Raw genomic sequence first — 25,185 nt, 5'->3', positions numbered from 1 at the left:
TCGAAATTAAACGTAGAATTTTATAAAAATTATTTCGTCGAAATTTGAACATTTTTTAATTTTGATTATTTTCGTCGCAGTGCATCGAAATGCGTGTGATGCTTACGATTTGACATTTTTCGTGTTTTACATTTATCATCCCTCTATTTTTTTCATAATCTCTTCTACACTTGCAAGAGGCCAATGATGTGCTTTCAACTTCTTAATCTCATCTTCATTAATTATGGAGAAGAGCAATTTCTATAACTTTATGTATATTGTGGGTTATTTCAATTGGGTAATGCCTCATTAACTTTTTCCCTTTCTTAGTTCTCCACATAGAATACTTTTGTGACTCTAATATTTCTTTTCTTTTATTTGTGTGCTAGATTTATGTGTAAAATTGGTATACAAAACTCTCTATATTATCATTAATATTCTAGCAGGCATCAATTGTAATATATCCTCATTATTGAGGATATTTTTCTTTATTGTATTTTTCTTATTGTCTTTTTTTATTGCTTTTATATGTGCATGGTTGTTCTAGCACCATAATTAATAAAGTAAATTATAGTTTTTTATTATTTCTAACCTAAGTGAGCTACTTCCCGCATTTCTCACTTCCCAGTTCTTGTTACATGCACAAATACAAAACCCATATTCTGTGGTTCAAAATCAGGATTACATGTGAAATATGTCGCTATTGTTACTTCTGCTGCTCGCTCATTATGATCTTTTTGATACTATTGTTTTCATTAACTGATTGTTGATGTGCACTTTCCTGTCCGAATCATCAACCTGTTTCCGTGAAATGCAAATATTAGGGTAATCTCAATGCTAATTAAAAACGGTTCTGCTTTTAAGGGTGTGTTGGTGGCTGTGATGATATCCTCAGAGAGCTGGTAGAAATTTGTGGAACTGGTTCAAGGAATGCAACTCCCATGACAGGTCTGTATTGTTTAAAGTTTTTAGAGCATTGATGCAAACAACATTGGCATATGCAATATGCAACTGTGTTCGTCTAGTTGAAGTCCTAACTGCTTTCGGTTTTGTGACACCCCCCTGTTTATATTACATTTCTTCCTTTGATTGCACCTAAACTTCTTTTGATAGTTACTGTTTCTATAAAATTGACCCATTACTGTGATGGTAAATTACTTTCATGTTGCCTATTTTAGTGTATGTCTATGCATGCCCCATATAGTTGACTCATAGGTATACAAATCGGTTCCTATCAAAGGGTTTGACTGAAGATGAGGGTTGTGACAAGTACATCTAGAAGACTTGCCTAAGATAGGTATTCATCTGAAGGAGCACTCGCCTTAAGTGAGTTTGCCCCCTTCCATAGCAGTTGTCTACAACCCAGGTCTTCGGTCTTTCGAAGATGTCCCAGTTCAAGACAAGAAGCACACACCTACAAAGCCTACGACTACAACTTTATTAGTTGTGCTTGACCGGGGCTTGTAGCCACTTCTCACCAAGAAACTTGCCATTCATTCCTAGGGACTTGTCTCATACTAGCCCTCGAAGACTTTCCCATGGCACTCACCCACTAGCTTTCGAAGACTTTCCCATGGCACTCACCCTACTTTGATTTAGGAGGGAAATAGGAGAAGTTTATTTAAGGCTAAGTTTGGGGTTTGTTTTGTTTATGCAGAATTTTTTTTAGAGTTGTAGTTTTCTTTTTGTAAGGGCTTTCTAGCGGCGTCTTGGTGGAGCTATGACGAGATGCCAGCCTATGCAGAACCATGATTTCACTCAAGACCATGGTCAAGGCAATATGGGTAGGGTTGGGCTACTTGGTGGAGTTGCAGGGCCTGGAGGAGGTTTGAGACTCAGAGCCAATTGTGGTCCCTGATGGTGTACGACAGCTTCTGCAATAGTTCTCTAAGGTTTTTTAGTCGCCTAACAGATTATCATTGCCCCGGGAGCACGAGCATGCCATTACCTTAAAGGAAGAAGCTTTTACTATCAGTGTCAAACCATACCGATACATGTAGATTCAAAAGGATGGGATAGAGAAGCTTATCAGGGAGATGCTTAAGACAGGAATAATTAGGCTTAGTGTGTATCCTTTTCTAGCATCGTGTTACTTGTGAGAAAGGATGATAGTTGGAGGTTTTGTGTAGATTATAGGGCCTTGAATAAGGAAATGGTGTTGAACGAGTTTCCTATCCCCGTAGTCGATGAGCTGTTGGATGAGTTGTTTGGAGTGGTCATTTTCTCCAAAATTGACTTGAAGTCGGGATACCACCAGATCAGTTGAAGCCGGGGGATGTGCACAAGAAATTTCAGAACTCATGAGGGTCACTACGAGTTTTTGGTGATGCCTTTTGGCCTTACCATTGCTCCAGCAACCTTTCAATCCCTCATGAACCAGGTTTTACAACCCTACCTAAGAAAGTTCGTCTTGATATTTTTTGATGACATACTGATCTACAGTTGTATAGAGACAGAGCATGTGGGTCACCTGAGGATTGTACTGGAGACTTTGTGGGAGCAATAGCTGTATGCCAACTTGAAGAAGTGTTCTTTCCCACAGTCGGGTGGAGTACTTAGAGCATGTGGTGAGCAAAGCAGGGTAGCAGCAAACCGGTCCTAGATTGAGGCTATGTTGGATTGGCTTTTACCTAAAAACCTAAAGGAGTTGAGAGGGGTTTTAGGCCTCGTTGGATATTATAGGAAATTTGTGCGAGGGTCTGGCACGATAGCATGGCCCCTGACTGAGCTGAAAAATGATAGTTTCAATTGGGGGGAAGCAGTGACACAAGCCTTTGAGCACTTCAATTGTCCTGGTCATCCAAAGGTGACCTTATTTGTTTGGGTGACATTTTGTCGTCAAGATAGACTAGAGAAGTTTAAAATTTCTATTGGAGCAGAGGATGTTAACTGAAAAACATCAGCGGTGGTTGTCCAAGTTATTAAGATATGACTTCGACATTCAATATCGCCCGGGACTCGAGAACAAGGTTGAGGATGCACTATCACAGAAGATGGATGAGCGACAGTTGACTGCCTCCCGATCTGTGCTTCTTGTTCATCTGCGACCTGAGCCTGAACACATACCTGTTGATTCCTCCCCTCTCAGCACGACCCCACACCACCTAGTGACTTCACCCAAGCAACTCGCATGGTCACTTTGCTCGCACGACATCTATCGCCGCTTTGTCTGCAAGCCGAGCACGCGACGCCCCCTGCCCTACTCATACTCCTGAGTAGTACTACACCTTAGCTACACGAACCCGGCCTCCGTCGTCCACCTCTTCCTGCACTCGCACGATGCTAATGTCCATGCGCGTGACCTCCTGGCTCCGATCCACTTGTTTCCCACACGATCAGACCCATTGAGCCGCATGGATCCAGAGCTCCGAACCTGGACACAACCTCGCCTACCTGATCACATTCACCTCCCGATCTTTTGAGCCCGAGCACCGTCCGTCTCGCACCCGCTCTCTTGTTTGAAGTAGCAAGTGAAGAAAGAATATATATATATATATATATAAGGAAAAAGACTGATTTCGAGGTTGATCCTTCCCCCTGAAGCCCTTGATCATCGATTTTAATCCGATCAAGCAGTCTTGAAAGGGCAAGTGCCCTTCCAATCTCCCCTCGCGAGGATGGGGCGTCAAAAGGATGCCAAATTTGGGGAGTTGAAGAGTTTTGACTAAATTAAAATATTATCTAATTAACTGATCAATTTAATTGACTTAATTAATTATACTAATTAATTAATTAAAAAATAAAACTAAAATCTTCTAATTAATTGATTAATCCATTTAATTAATAAACTAATTAATTTAAAAATCAAACTTAAATCTTTAAATTGATCAAACTAATTGAGTAATAAATTTAAAGCTTAACTAATTTTAATAATGAATATTTAAAAATTTAAAATTTCATTAACGAGCTGAGGAGTTAATTTTAAGTTGAAATTTTAACTTTAATTACCTAACTATTTTGTTAAATTAAAACATAGTTAAAACTAAAATTTCATTCAAATTAATTACCTAATTAACCAATGCAATTAATTCAAAATTAATTCAATAAAAGTAAAAAAACACTAAACAAATTTAAGTACAACTCACATCAACTAAAGACAACTCCTAAAGCTAAAACACCAAAAACTTTAACAAAGAAAACCACAAAGCTCTCAAACACTAGCTATAGCTCTAAACACCAAACCCTCCAAACTCAGGTCTTTGCATACACCAGTTTCTAGTAAACTCCCTCTTGTGCAAGCCCCGAACTCGTGGAAACAAATAACCCGGGTCGATGCAGGGTAGTAAAGAAAACACTGGGGCTAAAATAAAACATTGGTACTGAAAGTAGAACACTATTACTGTAGGCAAAACAAGTGAAGAAAACAAAGTGCTAAAAGTAAAAATACTAGAAGTAAAGCTGCAGTGCTAAAAGGGAGAAGTACTATAAACAAAGCTAGTACTGTGAGTCAAACACGTATGCTAGAGGCAAAACTACAATGCATAGTAATGAAAGCCAAGTGCTAACGTAAAGATGCTATCGTTGTAAACAAAATGCTACTAATGGTGTAGAAATAGTGAAAAGTACAAAACTAAGTGTTTGATACTAAATCCCCACTAAGCTAAGTTTTATAGGCAACCTTTAATAGAGGTCATAAGTCCTGCTTTAATTAGGGTATTAGGGAAAACTTTCCATGACAGATATTATGTCTCTGATAAAATATGGGTTACTTTCAATGAAAGCAGTAAGACCCACACTTAATTAACATGCAACAGAAACTTTCAAGTGAAGTAAAACTGCCCTAAGCTAAACTTAAACATACAGGCCAATTCTAAATGTAGAAATCATAAGACCTATCCAAATTCTAGGCAACTTTCAAAGGAAGTTGCAAGCCCCTACCTTAAATCCAAACACACGAGCAACCTCTAAACGAAGTTGTAAGCCCTGACCTAAACTTAAAACCTACGAGCGACTCCTAAGTGGAGCCTTATGGCTCGACCTAAATCTAAACCTACCGGTAACTCCTAAGCGGAGCCGTAAGCTCCAAACCAAACTACCATAACACTAAAACTCACATTTAACCACTTAAGTTAACTCGAGATCCCTGAAAGGAGGTAACCCATGGCTGCTAATCAGATTCCCTAGATACTACGATCAATGATTGTTAGTGTTGGTAGATTGAAATCTACGGTATTCTCGGGATGAATGAATCATGGGATCTTGATCGGCTCTACCTCCATCCCCTCCCCCCTGAAAAAAAGAGGTTAAAATAGTTGCTTGTCTAAAATTAATTCATCATTAATCAAGAGTTCTCTTCTACGTGATAGGAGGGGTAATAACAATGGGGGCTTGCGCTCATAGGAAGTAGGAACCCAAAACTAAATAAACCTCAATACAACCATCGGGGGAAATCTAGTTAATTAACATCTAATCTACCTCAAGGAAAAAATGGAACCTTAAGCCCAAGAAGTAGGCTTGTCAATTTCTGACACGACCTAAAAACCCGACCCGAAAATCTGGGTTAGGGTCAACCCGTGAAATAAACGGGTCGGGTTCGGGTCACGCGACTTCTAAATTCTAATACTTATATTATTTCGACTTTCGAGCGAGAGGCAGCTGTTCGCCTGTTTGAGACTTCGAGTCTTCGCCTCTAGAGTCTAGCCCTCTTCCATCTTATTCCGTTTTAGGGTTTGCACTCGTCTCCTCTCTCTCTTTGGGTCTTCAGGAGCACTGAATCAGTGGTGTTCTGTTGCTATCTTCTGCTATCGGGTTTCGACCTCTCGAATCCTCCTTTCCGGCTTTCTCGTTCATGACGGTTAGTAATATCTTCAATAACTCTTGACCTCTTGTTGTTTTGGACTGTCGGTGGTACGATTAGACGCTGTTTTTTATTTCTATTTAGTTTTTTTATGGTAGATTTGTTATTTTTTTGTAACAAATTTCGAGTTTTGATTATTGCCTATCGGTGTTTGAGGCTTGGAGCGTTACCGATTTAGTGAGTATGTGATTTCTGAAATTTGTAGATGGAGGATTAGCTAATTAGTGAGATTGAGAGCTTGAGGTGGGTTGAAATGTTGATTAGGGTTTCTTTGTGAACTTGAGATCAGGAAGTTGAAATCTTTTATGTTATGGTTATGATGAAAATGACCGTCACAGCATCACTGAGCTGCTTGTTGCTATCTTTTATGTTGGATATTTTGAGTAGGGAACTAGGTATTGTTGGCTTGCTGTTGTTAAGTGCTGACTGCCTGATGTAGTGACTCTTTAAGTCTGTTAGTTAGTGTTGCACTCTTGACTTATTGCACTGTTGGCTGTTGCTAACTTGCTGTTAAACACTTCACTTTACTACTTAAGGTATTGTTATGATTATTATTTTAGTTCATACAACATAAATTTAAATTCATAACCCATGACAGCATGTTGACTTGCTGTGATGATTTATGGCTTTATGCTCACTTGCTGATTTTTGTAGAGAAAGGGTTTAGGGTTATACAAATAATCAAATAATTGCTTTTTTGCCTATTAATTTCTCTTCTTTATGCAATCATGTAATGTGGAGTAATATAATTTTTTATTTAGATAAAGGATTCAAATACAGTTGTTGCGAGTAATCCTTCTGATCATAATGAGCACATTCCTACTGATAATGAACAGGAATATGATAGTGATGAACTTAATAATGCTAGTGGAACAGCTCAAAAAAAGAAAAGGAGATTAACTTCTAATGTGTGGGGACATTTTGAAATGTTGCCCCTTGCAAAGGATGGCAAACAACGTTGCAAATGTAAGAAATATGGGGCTACATATTTATGTGATAGTAAAAATGGTACAGGAAATCTGAGACGTCACTTGCAAAATTGTAAGAAAATGAACTCTCAAGATATATGTCAACTTATTCTTCAAAGTAACTCAAGTGCGTCTATTTCTGTGGTTGAAAACAAGTTTGATAATCAAGAATTTTGCAGCTTATTTACTGCATGTATAGTTATACATGATTTGTCATTCCAATGTATGGAATGGGCTGGTCTTAGATCATTACTTCGTTATTTGCGTCTTGATTTGCACCTTGTTTCTAGAAATACAACACAAAATGATTGCAAGAAAAAGTTTGTTAAGGAAAAAGTTCAAATACAGTCTCTTCTATGTAGTTGTATGGGTAGAGTTTCCTTAACTTTAGATTTGTGAACTTCTATCAACATAGATGATTTTATTTGCTTGACTGCATATTTTATTAATAATAATTGGAGATTACAGAAAAAAGTTATAAATTTTGGTTTCATGCCACCCCCCATGATGGGTTAGCATTGTTTGAGAAACTCCAACAATTTTTGATTGAATGGAAACTTGATAGCAAGCTTTTCAGCATCACTTTAGATAATGCATCTACAAATAATGTTTATGCTGATTTTCATCGGAACCATTTGAATTTGAAAAATGGTCTTCTATGCAATGGTGAATTTTTTCATATGAGATGTTGTGCACATATAGTGAATCTTATTGTTCAGGAAGGTTTGAAAGAAATTGATTCATCTATTCTGAAGGTGCGGGAGAGCATTAAATATGTAAAGGGCTCTCAATTAAGAAAGCAGAAGTTTCTTGAGTCTATGAGGCAAAGTTTTTTTGAAAGTAACAGAGGCCTTAGACAAGACGTGCCAACTAGATGGAATTCTACTTTTGTTATGTTGGACAGCACAATTTATTTCAGACATGCTTTCAAGCATTTGGAATTGGGTGACTCCAATTACAAATGTTGTCCTTCATCATCTGAGTGGAAAAAAATGGTGAATATATGCAAGTTTTTAGCACCCTTCTATGAAATCACTTGTCTCTTCTCTGAATCTAAGTATCCTACTGCAAATATGTATTTTCCATATGTCTCTACTGCATATGCCACGTTGAAGATGAATTGTCTTTTGGGCTGGAGTATATAAGAAGAATGACTGTTGGTATGCTTGCAAAATTTGAAAAGCACTGCCCAGACATCAGTGTACTCTTGGCAATAGCTGTTATTCTTGACCCTTGATATAAATTTAACTTTGTTGAATTGTGTTACAAGAAATTGTATGTGGGTAGTTACGTAATTGAGCTTGAAAAAGTCAAGGAGAAGTTGGAATCCCTATTTGCAAACTACTCAACAACAATTGAGCAAGCCTCAACTTTTGAATCTCAAACATCACAATCTTCATAAAGGACTCCTTCAACTACTCAATCAACAACAATCATTAAATCACAATTCCTTTAAGTTATACTTTGCCAATTTGCATTTCACAATTCCTTTTCCTCTCTTTCAATTATAAAACCTATGATCATTTGCACAGGATTATGACACTTTTGAAGAAGAAGTAACAATGCCAAGAAATATGAAGTCGGAACTTGAAGTATACTTGGGCGAACCCAATTTGGATAAGAATAGTGAGTTAGATATTTTACAATTTTGGAAACTCAATCAGCACAGATTACCTCAGGTCTCAAGCATTGTTTGTGATGTATTGTGCATTCCAATCTCTACTATGGTATCCGAAAGTGCTTTTAGCAATAGTGGTAGAGTTCTCGACCAATATCGAAGTGCTTTGAAATATGATATTGTGGAAGCATTGGTATGCACTAAAGATTGATTATATAGTGACCAAGGTAATAAATTAATATTACTATATAGCATATAGTTTTGTTATGCAATTAAGTTGTTAACAAATTAATATTGGTGCATTTGTAATAGATGCAAAAGACCTTGATCTTGATGCGATGACCGATGACATAATGGGTTTGGATGTTGACAAAAATCAAATTGGAGTCGTGAATGAGTCAGTGAACATTGCATTTTAATTCTTAAAGTTTAGAGACACTATTTTAATATTCTTATTTATGTAGTTGTGTTAATTGTTAAACATATGGTGGACTGATGGGTTGATGTTTCATATGGTGGATTGATGTTTTATTCTATTTTGTTGAGTTTTATCTCACCTTTACTTAGTTTACTGTTTACTTATGGCTACTTTAATGCTGGTGGAGGAGTTATGTATCTGTTGGTGGTTTAATGGCTTAGTGAGCATATGTGTAACACCTGTTTTTTTTTTCCATTATTTGGCTTATAAAGCTTGATGCCTGCTATAATTCTGCTGGTGTGGGAATGTTTGGTAGTGACTTGGTATTGGTTTTGAACTTTTGGTGTTGGTGTTGGACAGTTGGTGTTAGTGTTGTCGGGTTGGTGAGTAGTGCTGTGGTGACTTGATGAGTTAGTGTTGGTGTTGGCACTTTGCAGGTTGTTTTCCTGCTGTAATCAGCTTTGGTGAGTTAGTGCTGCTGTTGTCAGGTTGGTGTTGGCAATTTGGCATTTCGGCTGTTGGCCTTTAAGGTTGTGCGCATTCTGTTTTTTTGTTATTTGGCCTTTGAGTTTAGATTGAAGTGTTGTTTTACCTGCCTGGTGCCTGCTGTAGACTGAAGTCTGTAATGTTGTTTGGGCACTTGGGCTGCCAATTGCGAAGCTGCTGCCTGCTGTTGGTTTTTCTGTTGCTGAGTGTTGTTGGGCACTTGGGCTAATGAGTAATGGCTGTCAGCTATAGAGTTATTGCCTTCTTTTGGTTTTTTCTGTTGTAGTTCTGCATTGCTATTGTTAGGTTGGTTGGTTTTATAAATTGGTATAAGTGATTTTTATGGCTTGAGCAAATACTATTAAATTAAATTGATTAAAGTCATATTACCAATTTGTAACTTTGGAGGGTGCAATTTTTGGAGTTGTTGCAGCTGATGTTTCTTTGCTAGGTTCACCCTGAGCCTAAGGCTTTGGCCTTTGGTTGCTAGCAAGCAGCAATCAATGAATTATTGCTTTTATTTATTTTTTCTTTCTTTTGCAATATTGCAAGTTTTTTCTAAGTGAATGGTGAGCAATTGATGATTATGCATTTATGCATGGAGCCATCAACCATGGGACTGAAAGAGCGAAAGGGAAGTAGGGAACAATTAAGAACTTGTTTTAGACTTATTGTTGTTTAGTTAAGTTGTATTTGACTATTTGTAAATTGTAATATATTTTTTTAACTTGTAATTTTTAAGTTGTAACTTGTAAGAAATTGTGAATACAATTTAAATTTTATTGTTTCTCTTATTTTCAATAATTTGCTGAAGTAAAAAAGAAAAAAAAATGAAAAAAAATTCTGGCGGGTTGGTGGGTCGGGTTCGGGTCAACTCGTTTAAGCTCTGCCAATTCGGGTTCGTTCCAAACCCGACCCGTGAACCCGAATTTACACCCCTACCAGGAAGCAGGGTTCATGTTGTAAGCATCATCTTTTCCTGAGCGAACACTCATTCCGAAAACAAATAGTCGCTCACAATTGGCAAACTAAGGGCCGCACTTGACTTGCTCAACAAAGATTCATGCTTGACTCACCTTAATGAAGAGTGGCCCTCAACTGATTATTAAGTGTCGCTTTTGTGTGATGTGGTAAAGATGTAATGTTTCTAAACAATCATGTCTTTAGAAAGAAGCAAGTAAAAAACAAAACAATTAGAAAGGATAAGTCTTAGTCACAAACAAGAAGTGTACACAATACTTAAAAACTTTTATTTCTTAACATTTTTGTAAATACATAGTGTTTTTACAAATTACATTATATGTTGTGATCCTACTTTCTCCCCAAGAATAACCTATATACAGTAACTAATAAGGGTCTGGAGATACTATCCCTTTCTATACTAGATCTCACAGGTTGAAGCAATCACCGGCCATGAACTAACTTAATTGCAACAACTCCAGGAACTTGTGATTCGCCATCACCTCGACCCTTAACTCTTACACCTCTATGTGCAACGGGGCAACATCATCACTCTTTGAGCCCGCCTTCTTTAGGACTTTGATCTTTCTTTCAAACTCTACTCAGATATGACCAAGCTTACTCTTAAGGCATGAACTCACCCAGTAGGAAGAAGACAATGAGGTTGGGATCTTAGCCTCCAAACGACTGGTTGGGGGGATGATTTGCACCACGTTGGAGTTGTCGCAAGTGAACCGTGAAGAGTTCTTTGACTTAGGACGGCTGCACTTGGTTCCTTGTATGCCCAGCTTTTGACCCTCAATGATCCTCAGCGTAGAGTGGTCTCTTACAGAGGTCTGCATATGCAGGCCCACCATTTCCTGCACCAACGGAGTTGTCCCTATCTCAGAGTGAAGGATCGTGAAGAATCAGGTCTTTATCCAACAAACTAAGAGGGATTTTGAACTACCTATCATGAAGGTCCATTGTCCTTGTGTACAAACTAGATGCCTACTGAGTCCACACAAACGACTCAAACTCACTCAACAGTTGACCTAGAAAATAGCTCGAGATTAGATGAACCGTTGGGTTGCTCATGGCTGGTGACACTCGGCCCTTGAACATTACTTGATTAAAAATGAAAAAAGAACTCTTCTTACCTCCACTAGTCACACGCGACTGCTCATGAAAAAATCGGATCCAACATGTAGTGTTCAAGAACTCAGTGATATGCTAGTTCACTTTGAACGCTCCATGGAGGAAGCACTCGACGGACTTCCAACTTTCTTATTCATACTAGCATGTATATGGTGAGATAGCTTTCTTGAAATTCTGTGACCTTGAAGAGTGTTATTGATATGTATTTATAGAGTAGCATGTTCTTGAAAATGCTGGTTATGATTTTTGGTCTTAACATCTGAACTATTAGGATTTGCTTCTATGCTTATATAGTCGTTCAGTATTTCTTTATGCTGAAAAATGTAGTTAGGTATGATTTATGTGCTCTTTCTACCTAATTTATTCAGCCCAATTTAAGATTATGGCTTCAAATTGTGAATTATGTGTTTTAGTATTTTGAGCATTGATACTGCTATAGTTCTAGCATTCAACCATACTTGATCTGGATTTATAAATCTTCTTATTTGCCGTGAATTAATTGTTACATCTGGTGCTCATTTAAATCTAGTTGTCCTTCATTAGTGAAAATTAATCATTTCTTATTATTTTTGCTTCTTGCTCTCAGCTAGAGGTCAAACATCGGATCCTCCAAATGCTACCAATAGAAGAAATACCGGGTCAACTCCTTGTTCGCGTTGCAGACAAGCAGGGCATTCATCTAATGATTGCCCCTCTCAAGTTTCCCGCTCATGCAGAGCTCAGTCTACAATTTCTAATTCTAGAAATAGTGCAGGTGATATAAACGACTTAGATTTTCTGTTCTCTAAATATTTTTTCTATCCTTATTTTCTTAACACTATTTTATTTTAGAAGCACAAATTGCTTAGCACGAACTATATGGTCGAGTGGTATTGCATGGATCTTTAAAGGGGAGGTATAAGCTTCCAAAATGAGGAGCTTTATTTATATTAAATGCTTCATTCGAAAAGCTTACACCATATTGCAAAATAAAGCAATTACAATTGCGGTAATATAAGCCATATCAAGCATTCTCTTTTTGCTAAAGATGGAACAGCCTCCACTTGCTGTTATTATGCAATTCATTTGACACGGACTTAAATAGTTGAATTTTGGAAATTGTCTTATTTAGCTAGTGATTGGATTTGTGATACGGTTCTTCCTGAACCGCCCAAACCGGCCCCGCCTGGGCCGGTTCATGTATACAGGAGGCGGGCTAAGCCGCCTCCTTCCGTGGGGACTGAGGGGCCCACTTTGGGCGGGATCTAGAGAGAGGGAAAGGGGGTGGGCAGTTATTAGAGAAATCCGTTTGAATTGTATTTGAATTTGATTTATTCTAGGAAAGCTTTTATTGGCTTTGTATTAGGAAGTATGTATTAAAAGGAAGAGGGGGGCTAGGATTAGGGAGGCATGACTATTGTTTCTCTTGAAGTTCTCTTTGGTGTCTTGGGCTCTATGCTTCTCCTCTATAGATTGGGAGAGAACGATCCTCCTCTCGAATTGATGATCGATTGCATCTTTGTTTCGTTCTTGCTTCGCTTTTATTTCTATAAAATTATCTACTGAATTTTTATTGCTTCCACCCAAATTCTTCTACTTTTCTTGCTGATTTTACCGTGTATTGTTAGGTTTGCTTGCGAACTCAAGTATTCCCATTAGGGTTAGTGCGAACTCAACTATTTCTTATCACTTTGCCTAGAAAAGTAAAGCTGATTACTAAAATTGAAAAAAAAAAGTTCATTGAAGATTATACTTTATTCGGTTTCTTTTAGACATTCTATTTTGGTTTGCGGCTGGCATTTGTACTTGATTGCCAAATTTGAGGAACTAAAAATTTTTTGTTTCAAGTTTTCATACGGAGAATAAATGCTGCTGTTCGATTTTTTTTTTTTTTTTCATATTCATGAATTCCTGAAAAGCTATAAACCGCATAGGATGTTCCATTCCAAAATTAAGGTGTAAAAAATAACTTCACTCACACTCGCATAAACAATGAAAATTTTGGAAATAAAAAATGAAAGAAGTTATTACTTCAACCTTGATGAAACGGTATTTATTTCTTAATTATCTGCTATTGCAGGCCCCATATTGTGTAATTGTGGTGAACCATGTACGTTGAGGACTGCTAATACAGAAAGCAATAGAGGAAGGAAGTTCTATGCCTGTCAGTCACGAAATTGTGATTTCTTTGTGTATGTTCAACAAAACCTCTGATGAACTTATACTTCCAGAAAGCCTTTATTTAAGCGTCATGCTAGCAACTTTTAATAATTCTAAAAATATAGCTTTTAGGTATGGTTGTTTTTTTTGTTGCTTTTTCCAGTTTTACAGTGTCTTTTTGTGTTGGCATAATTGCAAGATGATCCATTAGGGATTGTTACTTTTATAAATGGATCACGAGTCATGAAATTGGTCTGCATTATCTATACTCGTTTGTGAAAGAGATCCAATCAGGGCTTCAAATGCTTCACTTGCAGCCCATTTCTTGCATATCTGAATGCAACTTTAGGCTCTATTTTGTGCGATGATGGGATTTCCCAGTCGGCGCACTGGAACCCTGGTTCTGAGGATGAATTATTTTATATTCCACTTTTGAGAAATGATGGAGACTGCACTTTACTTCCAGATTTCCTATGTGACATGCTTGACAATTGATGCCCAATATGGCTGGCCTGCACTCATCCTCTAATTTACCTACTTTTTTAATTTTTGAATCTATATGGCATCAATGCTATAAGCTTATGATCACATGATTAATAGATCTGTTATACTACTGCTCATCCTTGGAATGCAGATGGGAAGAAAATCTAGAAAATGGTGCAGCACAAGGTCGTGGTGCTGCTCGTGGGAACAGTGGAAGGTCATCATCCTCTACTGCAAGAAGGGGTGGCCGTGGTCGAGGCGAGAGAGGAGGTCAAGCTGATGGCCTTAGATTTGTATCGGCAACTGGCGAGCGAGTACCAGGCAGTTGCTTTGTCTGTGGTGATCCCTCTCATTTTGCAAATACCTGTCCTAACCGAGGAAGGTAATTTTCATTCTCCTTGTTTGTTTTTTAGGATGGAAATATTGCCATGCAATATTGTTTTAAATCCTCTCATTGCATATCAGTTTTGTAAAGGTTGCTTTGGATATCTTAGTTTTGTTTATTGTTGGCACTATATCTATTTTGCCAAAAAGAAAGTCATAGAGTTCAAATCTGTTTAAAAATTCTCTCATCATGAATTTATCTTTGTTCATTTCCAAACTTGACAATGATTGTATATTGCATGTTAGGAATTTGTTATAGATAATATATGTTAATAAGCATAACATGCAGAATAATAGAATGATTAAGAGTATTAAAATGTTTGATAAATAATTTAAGTGATTTTGTGTCTTATGGATTATTAATGAGTAGCTCTATATATACTTCATATTGGGGAGTGTATGGTAACAATAAAAAAAACAATGTCTCCTTCAAGGATTATTGTTAAATCCCAGCCTCTCGTTCCCTTATTGATCTCACAGCTATGAATAGGGATCCGTAAGAAGCCCACCTGAATCACGTTAATTACTTTCCATAGCTAGGCAGCTGATTTAGGAAGGATTATATTAAGGCAATAATTATGTAGTTATTTTTTTCTTTAATAAGACTCCTTGTATAGATCAATAAATAGGGATTATGTTGTATAATAAAATTAAAAATTTCCCTCTCAACCTCTCAAGCTTACAATTATTATCTTCTCCTATCTCAATCTACCTTTTTTTAGAGTTGTCTATGAGCTTGAAAATTATCATTTATCAAGACGATACTCCTAGTTCATGATACTCCTAGTTCATAATAATTGGCGCTCTGGTTGAGAAATCCTCTTGTTGATAAGTGCTCCTCCACTCCACACTCATTGTACTAAAGCCATTTCTCATCATCTGCATTTTATAATCCATTGCGCCAGATCAAATCCATATTTTGATTCATGCAAACTGAAGAACTGCCATGTCATTGTGAGACTTTGCCTCGACAACATTTCTTGATCTTCATCTCATGCACTTTCAACTTCAGCTCAGAGCTGTCAATCTTCATTGCACAATTTCAGTCCTATGACATTTCTATATCTCATTTTTGATCCAAGCGTTTATTCAACAGTCACCCCCACATCACCGATCTTCATTGTGAGACTTTGCCTCGACAACATTTCTTGATCTTCATCTCATGCACTTTCAACTTCAGCTCAGAGCTGTCAATCTTCATTGCACAATTTCAGTCCTATGACATTTCTATATCTCATTTTTGATCCAAGCGTTTATTCAACAGTCACCAGATCCCATTGGGACCTCTAATGCTAATCTCCCATATTGAGCTCCAAATCCATCTAGATCCACAATCAGCTCATTCTTTTGCGATCTCAAGCTACACTTCCCATTCTCATTTTTCCTGATCATCAGATCCTACACACCTTATCTATTGCAAAAACCATAACTAGGACTTCCCAAGATTCAATTGCTTACGCCTCTTGATGTGAAAAATGTATGAAAACAAGAATTGCTTTGGAAATTAATAAAAATTTGAAAAGCTTTACCAATTGTAAACCTTATGTTTCACCAAGTTAGATTCCTGAATTCTCAATTAGAAGTTATGTAATAGCATGGGGTTACAAACGAGATTAAAAGGATACTTGCAAATAACAACAAAATAAATAAGTAAAACTAACGGCAATGAATAACAAAAATTTACGGCTTAACAAATAAATATTTTCACCTTAAGTTCCCTCACTCTCGCTCATGAAAGTAGTGTCTTTAGCAGAGGTAGAATATCAGCAACCCTAGCTTTAGCAGAGGTAGAATATCAGCAACCTAGTGATGCCACTAAGAGATAAGTGGCGCTTATGGTATAGCTTGCCGGAGAAGTAGTCGAAATAGAAGAAGTCGATGGACGGTGACCAATATCCCAACGGATGGATGCGAGGCGTTGATCGGTAGTGGCAGATAATTTGTAGAGAATTATGTTCGCGTATTCTTCCACAGATTCGTCAAACTCCAAATTGAAATCAAAGAAAGTTGATCGTGGGATGTCGACGAAGCCTTCTTGATCGTAACGAAGCCGGAATCAAACTCTGGATCCGCCATCCATGGGCAAAGATATCTCCTCCTGCTTGGGGATTATTGAAGGCCGGCAGCTTATGGAGGAGGGAGAGGGGAAGCCGGCGGTTTGGAGGGGCTTGGATAGGGGAAAGGGGTTATGGTTGTGGGTTGAAGCTCCTTGGACTTAGGTTAGGAAATAGAAGCGGAATAGTTTTGGAGAATTAATGAGGGATTCGGGATTAAATTGGAGAGAGAAAATAGTAGAGAGGGGGGCCGGCCATATGGGGAGGAGAAATAAGTGTCTAGGTTCAATGTATGTGGGCTAGGGGTGTAAGTGAGCCGAGTCGGTTCGCGAGCTGGCTCGAGCTCGACTCGTTTATGGGCTTGCGAGCCAAGCTTATCGGGCTCACGAGTCGAGCTCAAGCTCAAACTCGAGCTCGAGCTCAAACTCGAGCTCGTTTATTCGAGTTCGAGCTTGAACCAGCTTGGCTCTTAAGCTCGCGAGCCGGCTTGAATAACTATTAAATTTAAATTATTTTTTTAATCCGGTCTAAAACATTATTAACATGAAATGAATTATTTTCTAATCCAGCCTAAAACACGCTGGGCTCGAGGTTTTGTAGCTCGCGTACCGAAGTTGCACAGGGCTCGAAGACAGTGTGACAGATGGACACATGGATTTGAATTTTGAGAGATAGACATTAGTTCTATTGAACATTAATGAATTTGATATTAGTTTTTTGGCTTTGGGCGGGTTGGAGAAAAAGTTAAATCCAGATTTTTGGAATTGGTTGAGCGGGGGAAAAGCATTCTTTGGCCTATGCTTTAATATTAACTATTGAAGTATTCAATGTACTGCAGCATTTAACATTTAATATTAAAGCTGAATTCAGACTTCGGGAATCGGGCTCGCTTGCGGGAAGCCTGATTCTGGCTCGTCGAGCCGCTCGATAAGCTGGCTTGCAGTGCAACGAGTCGAGCTCGAGCTCATCTTTTGAGCTTGACTCGAGCTCGAACTCAAGTTTGAGCTGATTACCTGACCGACGAGCCGAGCTCGATAAGAGCCAAAACTCGACTCGACTTGTTTACACCCCTAATGTGGGTCATATGCATTAATTAAATATTGGAATTAAATCTGAATTTAATTTCAAATTTAATGTAATTAGGAGGCTTCCTAATTAAGGATTATCAAAGTGGAAAGTATTTGAAATTCAAATGGTGAATTGATTTCAAATAAAGACACTTTCTAAATTGATATGAGCTATTTTAGGAAGATAATTAAGGGAGGTTTGAATTTTGAAATTCAAAATTCATGGAGGGAATTTGGAGGGGAGCGGCTGGCGGCTAGAGGAGCCAATGGGAGGCCGGCGGCTATGGGGTTTGGAGGGTCGGCCGGCGGCTAGGGGAGCCAAGGGAGGCCAGCGGCTATGGAGTAGAGAGGGGTTCGGTTAGGGAAGAAGAGATGGGAAAGGTGGTGGGAGGGGAAATCAAGAGGAGGACGACAGTATGGGGGAAGAAAGAAAAAAAAGATAGGAAGAAAATAGAAGAAAGGTAGAACCGAGAGCCCAAACCTTCCGGCGGCTGTCGGGTATTACGTTGGCCTTCTCTTAGGGTTCTCTCTTCTCTTCGAAGCACACAAGCAACAAGAGCAAAGAAAAGTTGAAATTTTTCTATTCATTCCTCATTCCTTATACAATGCAAAAGACCTTTATATATAGGTCTAAATAATAAAAGAAAAAGAAAGACTCAATTGCCCTCGGGGTTACAACAAGAACTCACCACCCATAGGGGTAAAATAGGAAAAAACTAAAATGCAAAAGTAATAAGCAATACATGAATACATCAAAAGTAATGGCCCCGAATCGTAGCCGTTGATCTACGATTTCTCTGATGATACACATGTTTTTTGAAATCTTTGACTGATGTCCTCATCACCTCTGCCTTACAAAACTTCTTTTCGCTCTTTCATCTTCATCATGTTCTAAATTTTCCTGTGCTAAAACCGATAGAGATGCTAGTTTCTACCTTTGCCAGATCTAGATGAATTTGAATCTACTTTGATTGCAAAACTCACGATTACCGACTCGGCTTTTTAAGTATAGGGTCGATCTTTAGTTGTTGTTATCTAGCTCGCCCAACACCTGTCAACCTCTGCAATAATTCATATCCTATGTTCCAACTTGATGCAAATGTGTTTGATTGAATGCCCAAGAGCACCAACTACTGAAATTAAGGCAACAACTAAAGAATCGGATTGCCTCGACAATATTGATCAGAAGCTTGGAGCGATTTAGAAGACTAAACACGACATTAATTTATGAGTGAACAACACTCGACTCCCAAACTCTAGCTTGTCCGAAAAGATCTCACAAAAGTCTGCCACACTTAATCCAATGACAAATGGCAAGCGCCTTGTGGCCTTTGAATCTTTAAGGAGGGAAATTATTTCTGTTCGAGCTCTTTGTATGATTCATCCTTACATCAATATATTTTGACCAACTCCATTTGTCCAATCAACTATCCAAACACCAACCCCATATCAGCCAATATAGTTCGTCTTGTCGATAATTTGTGTATATGGCATTTATAACTGGTCAATGGCTTTCCCATCGCAATGCGGCAATTGGTTGCCACTTCCCTCGCCTCCATTTGATTGTTAACTGAAAGTGTTACTTGATAGCCGCTCGTCTCCTGTAATTTCGCCAACATTTGCGCCTGCGTGTTATAACTTAAATATTCTACATGACTCTCTCTCTCTCTCTCTGTCGGATTGATATTGTCTTGTTATGGAGTAATGATTGATTTTTAAGGGGGTGTAAATGTTTGGCATATGCCATGAATTATGTAATTTAATACACATGATGGGTATGATAACAAGTGTAGTATTGATATTATAGCTTTGGATAGAAAGCTTAAGGTGTTTTAGGCTTCGTTTGGGACGGCTTTTTTACTGCTTCTTGAAGGAGCTTTCTAGTAAAAAAAAATTAACTTTTATACTAAAAAGTTGTTTCAAAAAGCAGTAAAAAAGCCATCCCAAATGAAGCCTTAGTGTCTAATAGGTTATTAATGAGTTAAATATGTATTATTTAGCTCTATATATATTTCCAATTGGGCAACATATGGTATGCCCATGAAATGAACAAATCCCTTTTACTGTAAATCTTTCAGAATATGGTCGCAGATTTGTAACGAACTGTTCCATAGAAATTCTGGAAGTCGGTGAACTGCACTATTTGTTAGGTATATAACTGATATAACTGATATATTTGTTGGGTATCTTTCAGAATATGAAAATAACTTCTCTGCCAGACGCGGCACCTGTCATTGGTTATCTGTGTTACATACATGGATATCTCGTGGAGCACAGTTCCACACCATTGACTCTGTAGTCTTGCTGCTTTTTTTTTCAAGGATTTAAGATCTGAATTTTTTTAAAGGTTGTGCGTTCTGGTATGCAGATGAATCATTCAAATGTTTCACACTTGTGATTTCATTTGGGACAGTTTTTTTTTTTTTTCTGACTTTTTAAGTAGTTTTTTTGTACAAAATTACTTTAAAAGCAGTAAGAAAGCTCTCACAAACGAAGTCTATTATATCAGCTCCTTAACCGTCAATTTTCTGTAGAATTCCCTGACTCGTTCTATTCAACATTTCTAATTTGAAATTTGACCGTTAATTCAACGGTCTGATGTGAATTCATAGAAGACCAATAGCACGAGTATTGGCATTCCCTAGTACTAGCTCGATTCCTGTTGTTCAATGGAGAACTTAGATTATCTGCCTTTCGTGTAGTCGGACCAATTCTCCAGTCTGGTCAAGTAAGTTGACTTGTAACAATCACGGCACACCTGTCTGTGATTTTGCATTTTGATGCTTAGAAAAAATTTTCTGGTACAAATTCAAACAAATGAATTCCCTTTTTTTTCTTTCTTTTAATTTCTAAATCATTTTTAATTTTATACTCTAGACATCCTTGATTAAATTCTAATTTATTAAATTAAATTAAATTTTAAAGTTAATTATTCATCATGCTAACCAAAATATTAACCATAATCAAATAAATATTCAAGTCATTTGAAATTATTGTATTTATTTATTTTATCATTTAAATTTTAGGATTCCTAAACCCTAAACTAATCAAAATCGTATTATTTAACATTTTAAGCAAACGAAGCCATCAAATTACAAACCTTTTATTCATGCAGTTTTTCAATTTATCAAAATCAAATATCTCGCTTTTTTTATTGATGTTAAAGCAACTGATACATTTTATCCTGTATTTCTATGTCATACAATCAAATTTTAATTGCGAGAAACTATAAGTTTTTTTTTATATTCATATTAAGATAAATGTTTTATTTGAGAGTCTTTTTTTTTAGTTTAAAATTTTGTTTAAAGCATTAAAAAAGTAGTGGCCTAAAAGCTATCCCAAATGCTTTATAAAACTATTGTAGAGAGTAACTTTTTAAAGTTGTCGTAAAAACTTATTTTTTAATAAAATTTTTTGGAAGCTATTAAAAAATTGCTATCAAATAAGAATTGTGGTTGCGGTATGAAAAAAAGCTAAATTTTTTAGGTCATTGATATTGAATTTATGCTAGGTTGATTGTCTTAATTGTTTATAGTTAAAATGATCGATTAATTAAAGGAATCCAACAACTTCAATTCATCTAATTAATTTGATCTTAAACTTAGTACATTTACTGTCAAATTAGCAAGATCATATGCTTTTGGAGTAGATGGACCAACACGGTTCTTTGTGTGCATGCAGAAAAGTCTTCACTTTGGAATGTTGGTTAAAAAATAATAAGAAGTCGTGCTCCATATTCATTTGAAGCGGTTTTCATGAAATTTCCAGTACTCAGTTCAAACTCGTATTGGTGATTACTCTATAACCAGTGACTTTTAATGTTAAGCCAATTTCAATTACACTGTAACCATTATTCGGTCACCGGGGCGACTGACTAATACGTTCAAATTATGATCACTCAGCCATAATCATCTGAAAGCTTTTCATCTCATACAAACTCGATAATACTTTCCAACAACAACTCTTAATATTCTAGTATTGTACAAATTTTTGTAATCAACGCTCGGATAGTGAAATTATTTTAGCTGGACATGACTCCTTGGTTTTTCCTTTTTCTTTTTAGATTTCCCAAGTAAAATCTCTGCTGTTATATATGCTTTTCTTTATTTATTGTTTGTATGCTAAATTTGTGTAAAATTAATACGTAAAATTCTTTTACTTTATAATCGTGAATTGTTTAGCCCACAACATTTTAAATTATGTTTGTAATTTGTTAAATTATATTTAAAAATCCTCCTTTTTTTGTGTGCATTTTTTCTCGACTTTATTAGCATTCAATCTTCTCTATGGAGATGACCTACTTGTACTTGGCCAGGCAAATCCTCCTAATGCGGCTTCCTTAACTCAACATTTTGTCGCACTTTGCCCTTACTGGTCTTCATGTAAATCATCACAAAAGTTTTATCTTTCCTTCTCCCAACACCTTTAATGTCTCGAAAGTTTGTAATATCCTCAATATTGCTAATGCTGGAAGTTTCATAAATTGGGATTCCTATTAACACCAAAAGGCTCCATTTTTTTTTTTTAATTTTAACCCCCTTTTGCACATATCTGCCAATCTCCTTGATGACTAGAAAGCCAAATTGCTGATTTTTGCTAGTAGGCTTCAATACATTTGTTTCACTATATGAAATACTTTAGCCTTTTGGATTAGGAAAAATTATTCTGTTCGGACAGTGCACCGAGGGTATTGAGTGGTACCACAGTCGGTACCGAGGGCGGTACCGAGCGCCCAATGATGTGGCGTTTTTTTATTGGTTTCTAGTCATGTTCGGTGTCCGGACGCAATAATCACCATTAGATTAGGGGATGTATCATACCCAAAAGTTGCTATAAGTAAATTGATAAGATTTGAGCCAAATTTTTTTTATCATAGCTTTATCTTTGCCAAGAAAATGCATCTAATATCATGGAGAAATACTTGTATTCCCAAGAATTTGGGAGGGCTTGAGATTCTTAGCATTCCTTTATACTATTCCTACTGTTGTGCTCTCATTTCTAGAGTTAATCATGACGATCTCCTTGCTAGTTGGTGTAGAGCAAGATATGGAACCCCATGGAAAGTACTTTCCCCGAGCTCTTCTGGGTTCTGGAAACACCTTATGAGTGTTGCTGAGAAGATAAAGTGGTTCTTCTATTTTTGCATCACTCCTATATCTACATTCTCTATTTTGGGAATGCGGGCTCTGAAATTTGCCCCCGACCTCTCTACATCGTCTTTTATTGACGGGAAAAGTTTATATTTAAATTCAGGATAAATTTTCAGAAGATAAATTGTGTTGTAGATAAGACATTACTCATATATTTCGCCCTCATTCTGAGTTCTGGTTTTCTATAGGCGCAAGCCCCTATTCTTAATTATCTCTCTCGATAATGAGAGAGAATTTTCATTTAAGGTTAATCGTGAGATAGATGCTGAGCACCCTACATATAGTAGCAACAATTTGAAGGTTGAATTTGAAAATGGGATTTGGAGTTTATGATTTGAAATATATTACCGTCTACTTTAAATAGGTGATGGGAGAATGAAGATGAGCCCAATCAAGATCACATAATTTCATCGTCCCAGGCAGTCATGCTCGCTAGTCTGCTTTGTCAGAGGAGGTAGTCAGCCCAATCTAACAGAAGGAATCTTGTCAGCAAACATGGGTTGTTTCGTCCAATGATACCTTGTAAACCTGGGGTGGATGTTTGTTTAAGGAAATACATTTAAGTTTACATTAATAACAAAAAGGCTTTATGCCCATCAAATAAATCATATGATTCATTACTCAAGGACTTGAAATTATTATAAAAATATGGGTTCTGGCCGTGATTGTAATATAGTGGTGTCATTTTGCAGCAAAATCACCCAATTAGAGGGAATGTGACACATCCCTTCTTGTAAGAGAATATTTGAGAGTGAATGCCAGTGATACACCCAACATAATATTTGCTCTTTGTGAGATGAGATTAATTTCAAATTTATCATCGCGGAAGGCAAATGAAGTTTAGTTTTAAGTTTTTGGTGAATTAAATTTACATTTAAAATTTTAGAATTTAAAATTTTAAATGGATTTAAGCATTGACATCTATGTTTGAGATTTACATTCAATGCAGTCATTATCAGGGCAGCGATGAATCACTTTAAAAGATTTGTATTTTTTTATTAGGGTTTCATGGGTATTCTGAAAGACATTCCCCTGCGGTTAAGATTTACATTCAATAGGGTAGGCAATGACTCACTTTAAAAGATTTATATTTTTATTATGGTTCTTGGGCATTTTGAAGGACAAATTTTCCTCTGGTTGAGATTTACATTCAACATGGTCATCATTTGTGAGATATTTAAAAGATTGATAATTTAAACCTTGTCAACTATATTTACTTGATAACAGAGGATCATGTTACCCGAGAATCTATTATAATGAATTTAATTGAAAGAGCCTTTGTGAACTTTAAATTTAAATATCCCGTTAAAATTTTGATTTGGTATTCATTTGTTAGTTTAAGTCATGTCGACTCCAGTCCTTCCAAGGAGTATGATGAAATTTAAATATTTCACCTGTGCAGCATTCTCGGACCTTTGAATTTAGGAATCAAATGTGACTATCGGAGCACACACCTGATGTGGGATTTGGGCCTCTTCGGTTGGGTTTTAGCTGTTCGCTTATTTTCAAAAGTTGGCTGAATCAAGGTAGATCACACTATTCATATATTAGTTTTAAAAAATACGGAGTTTTTCCAAAAAAAAAAAAGTATTAAATTTATATTTTCACTATAAAAATATGAGGATTATTTTTTGCACTTGTAAAATTTTAACTAGTTAACGAAACATGTGGTTCTGTTATGCTTTAATTGTTACACTACAATGAATTATGTGTTATATTAAATGAGTTATATGAGTTTTGATATGAGAAATGTTTGTTGGGGTATATAAGGGATCAGAATCCTTTGGATTGTCTTATTCTGGGAATTTGAAAATCTTTGAAATTCATTCTGTTGGGAGTCATAAGTGATCAAAATTTTGTATTCTATTTTAAAGAGGGGGAAATTTTGTTGAGAGTTATAAGCGGTTAGATCTTTAGATTCTGTCTGGGATTAAAGAAATATGTTATGTGAAATAAATCTCATATGAAGTTTTAGTTTATTTAATTGTTCAGTAGTATTATTTGAATATTTAGATAACTACTATATTATTATTACTTTGCTTAGTAGAGTGAATTCTTTTATTGAATTTGATAATTTTGAAAATATTTAATAAAAATATTATTTAAAAATTTAGAGCATAATTTGTGGCTTGCTGAGTGGTTTTAGTTCACCGTTATCTTGCTTTCTATTTTTAGGGTCTTGGAAAGTGAAAGAGTTCGTTGAATATCAGTTTAAGGAATATGATTTGAGTTTGTATGATTGAGTTTGTAGGTATTTCTTCTTTTAATTTTTTAAGTCATGACTAGTTTTATTACTCTCATTTATAGCTTTTGTTTATAATCATGCACTATAATTGTATATGCATTTTTTATGATAAATAAAAAATAAAATTTTTAAATGAGTTTATTTTCAGTATTGGATGTTATTAGCAGCTCTATGTTTACTGTTATTTTTAATTTAATTGGAAGAAATTTTCTAAAAAAAATTTCTAAAAACTTTTCAAATTTTAAATCTTAGGATTTGCCTGTTATAACTCAACACGATAGAACATGTTCGTGGGTCTTA

At 36.4% G+C, this 25,185-nt stretch overlaps 1 protein-coding gene across 7 annotated transcripts in view; it reads left to right on the top strand.

The window, feature by feature from the left end:
- Positions 1–24,175, top strand: part of LOC110092904 (DNA topoisomerase 3-alpha) — a 65,745-nt gene extending 41,570 nt beyond the window's left edge. For 3 of the 7 annotated variants that reach the window (XM_028693803.1, XM_020817602.2, XM_028693814.1), the window contains 5 exons: positions 844–927; positions 11,950–12,117; positions 13,423–13,534; positions 14,137–14,367; positions 24,043–24,175. In XM_028693803.1, coding sequence (XP_028549636.1) covers positions 844–927; positions 11,950–12,117; positions 13,423–13,534; positions 14,137–14,367; positions 24,043–24,160 — 713 coding nt within the window. In that variant the 3' untranslated portion in view covers positions 24,161–24,175. Of the gene's footprint in view, positions 1–843; positions 928–11,949; positions 12,118–13,422; positions 13,535–14,136; positions 14,368–19,684; positions 20,096–21,171; positions 21,251–21,782; positions 21,928–23,004; positions 23,024–24,042 lie in introns of those variants that run through there. The other 4 variants (XM_028693811.1, XM_028693808.1, XM_028693798.1 and 1 more) reach the window with 4 other exon arrangements.
- The last annotated feature ends 1,010 nt before the right edge of the window (positions 24,176–25,185 follow it).

This window comes from Dendrobium catenatum, unplaced genomic scaffold (genome assembly GCF_001605985.2).
Source record: "Dendrobium catenatum unplaced genomic scaffold, ASM160598v2 fragScaff_scaffold_43, whole genome shotgun sequence".
Lineage (NCBI taxonomy): Eukaryota > Viridiplantae > Streptophyta > Magnoliopsida > Asparagales > Orchidaceae > Dendrobium > Dendrobium catenatum.
The sequence above is the reverse complement of the archived record's forward strand: the minus strand, read 5'-3'. Positions and strand labels throughout refer to the sequence as shown.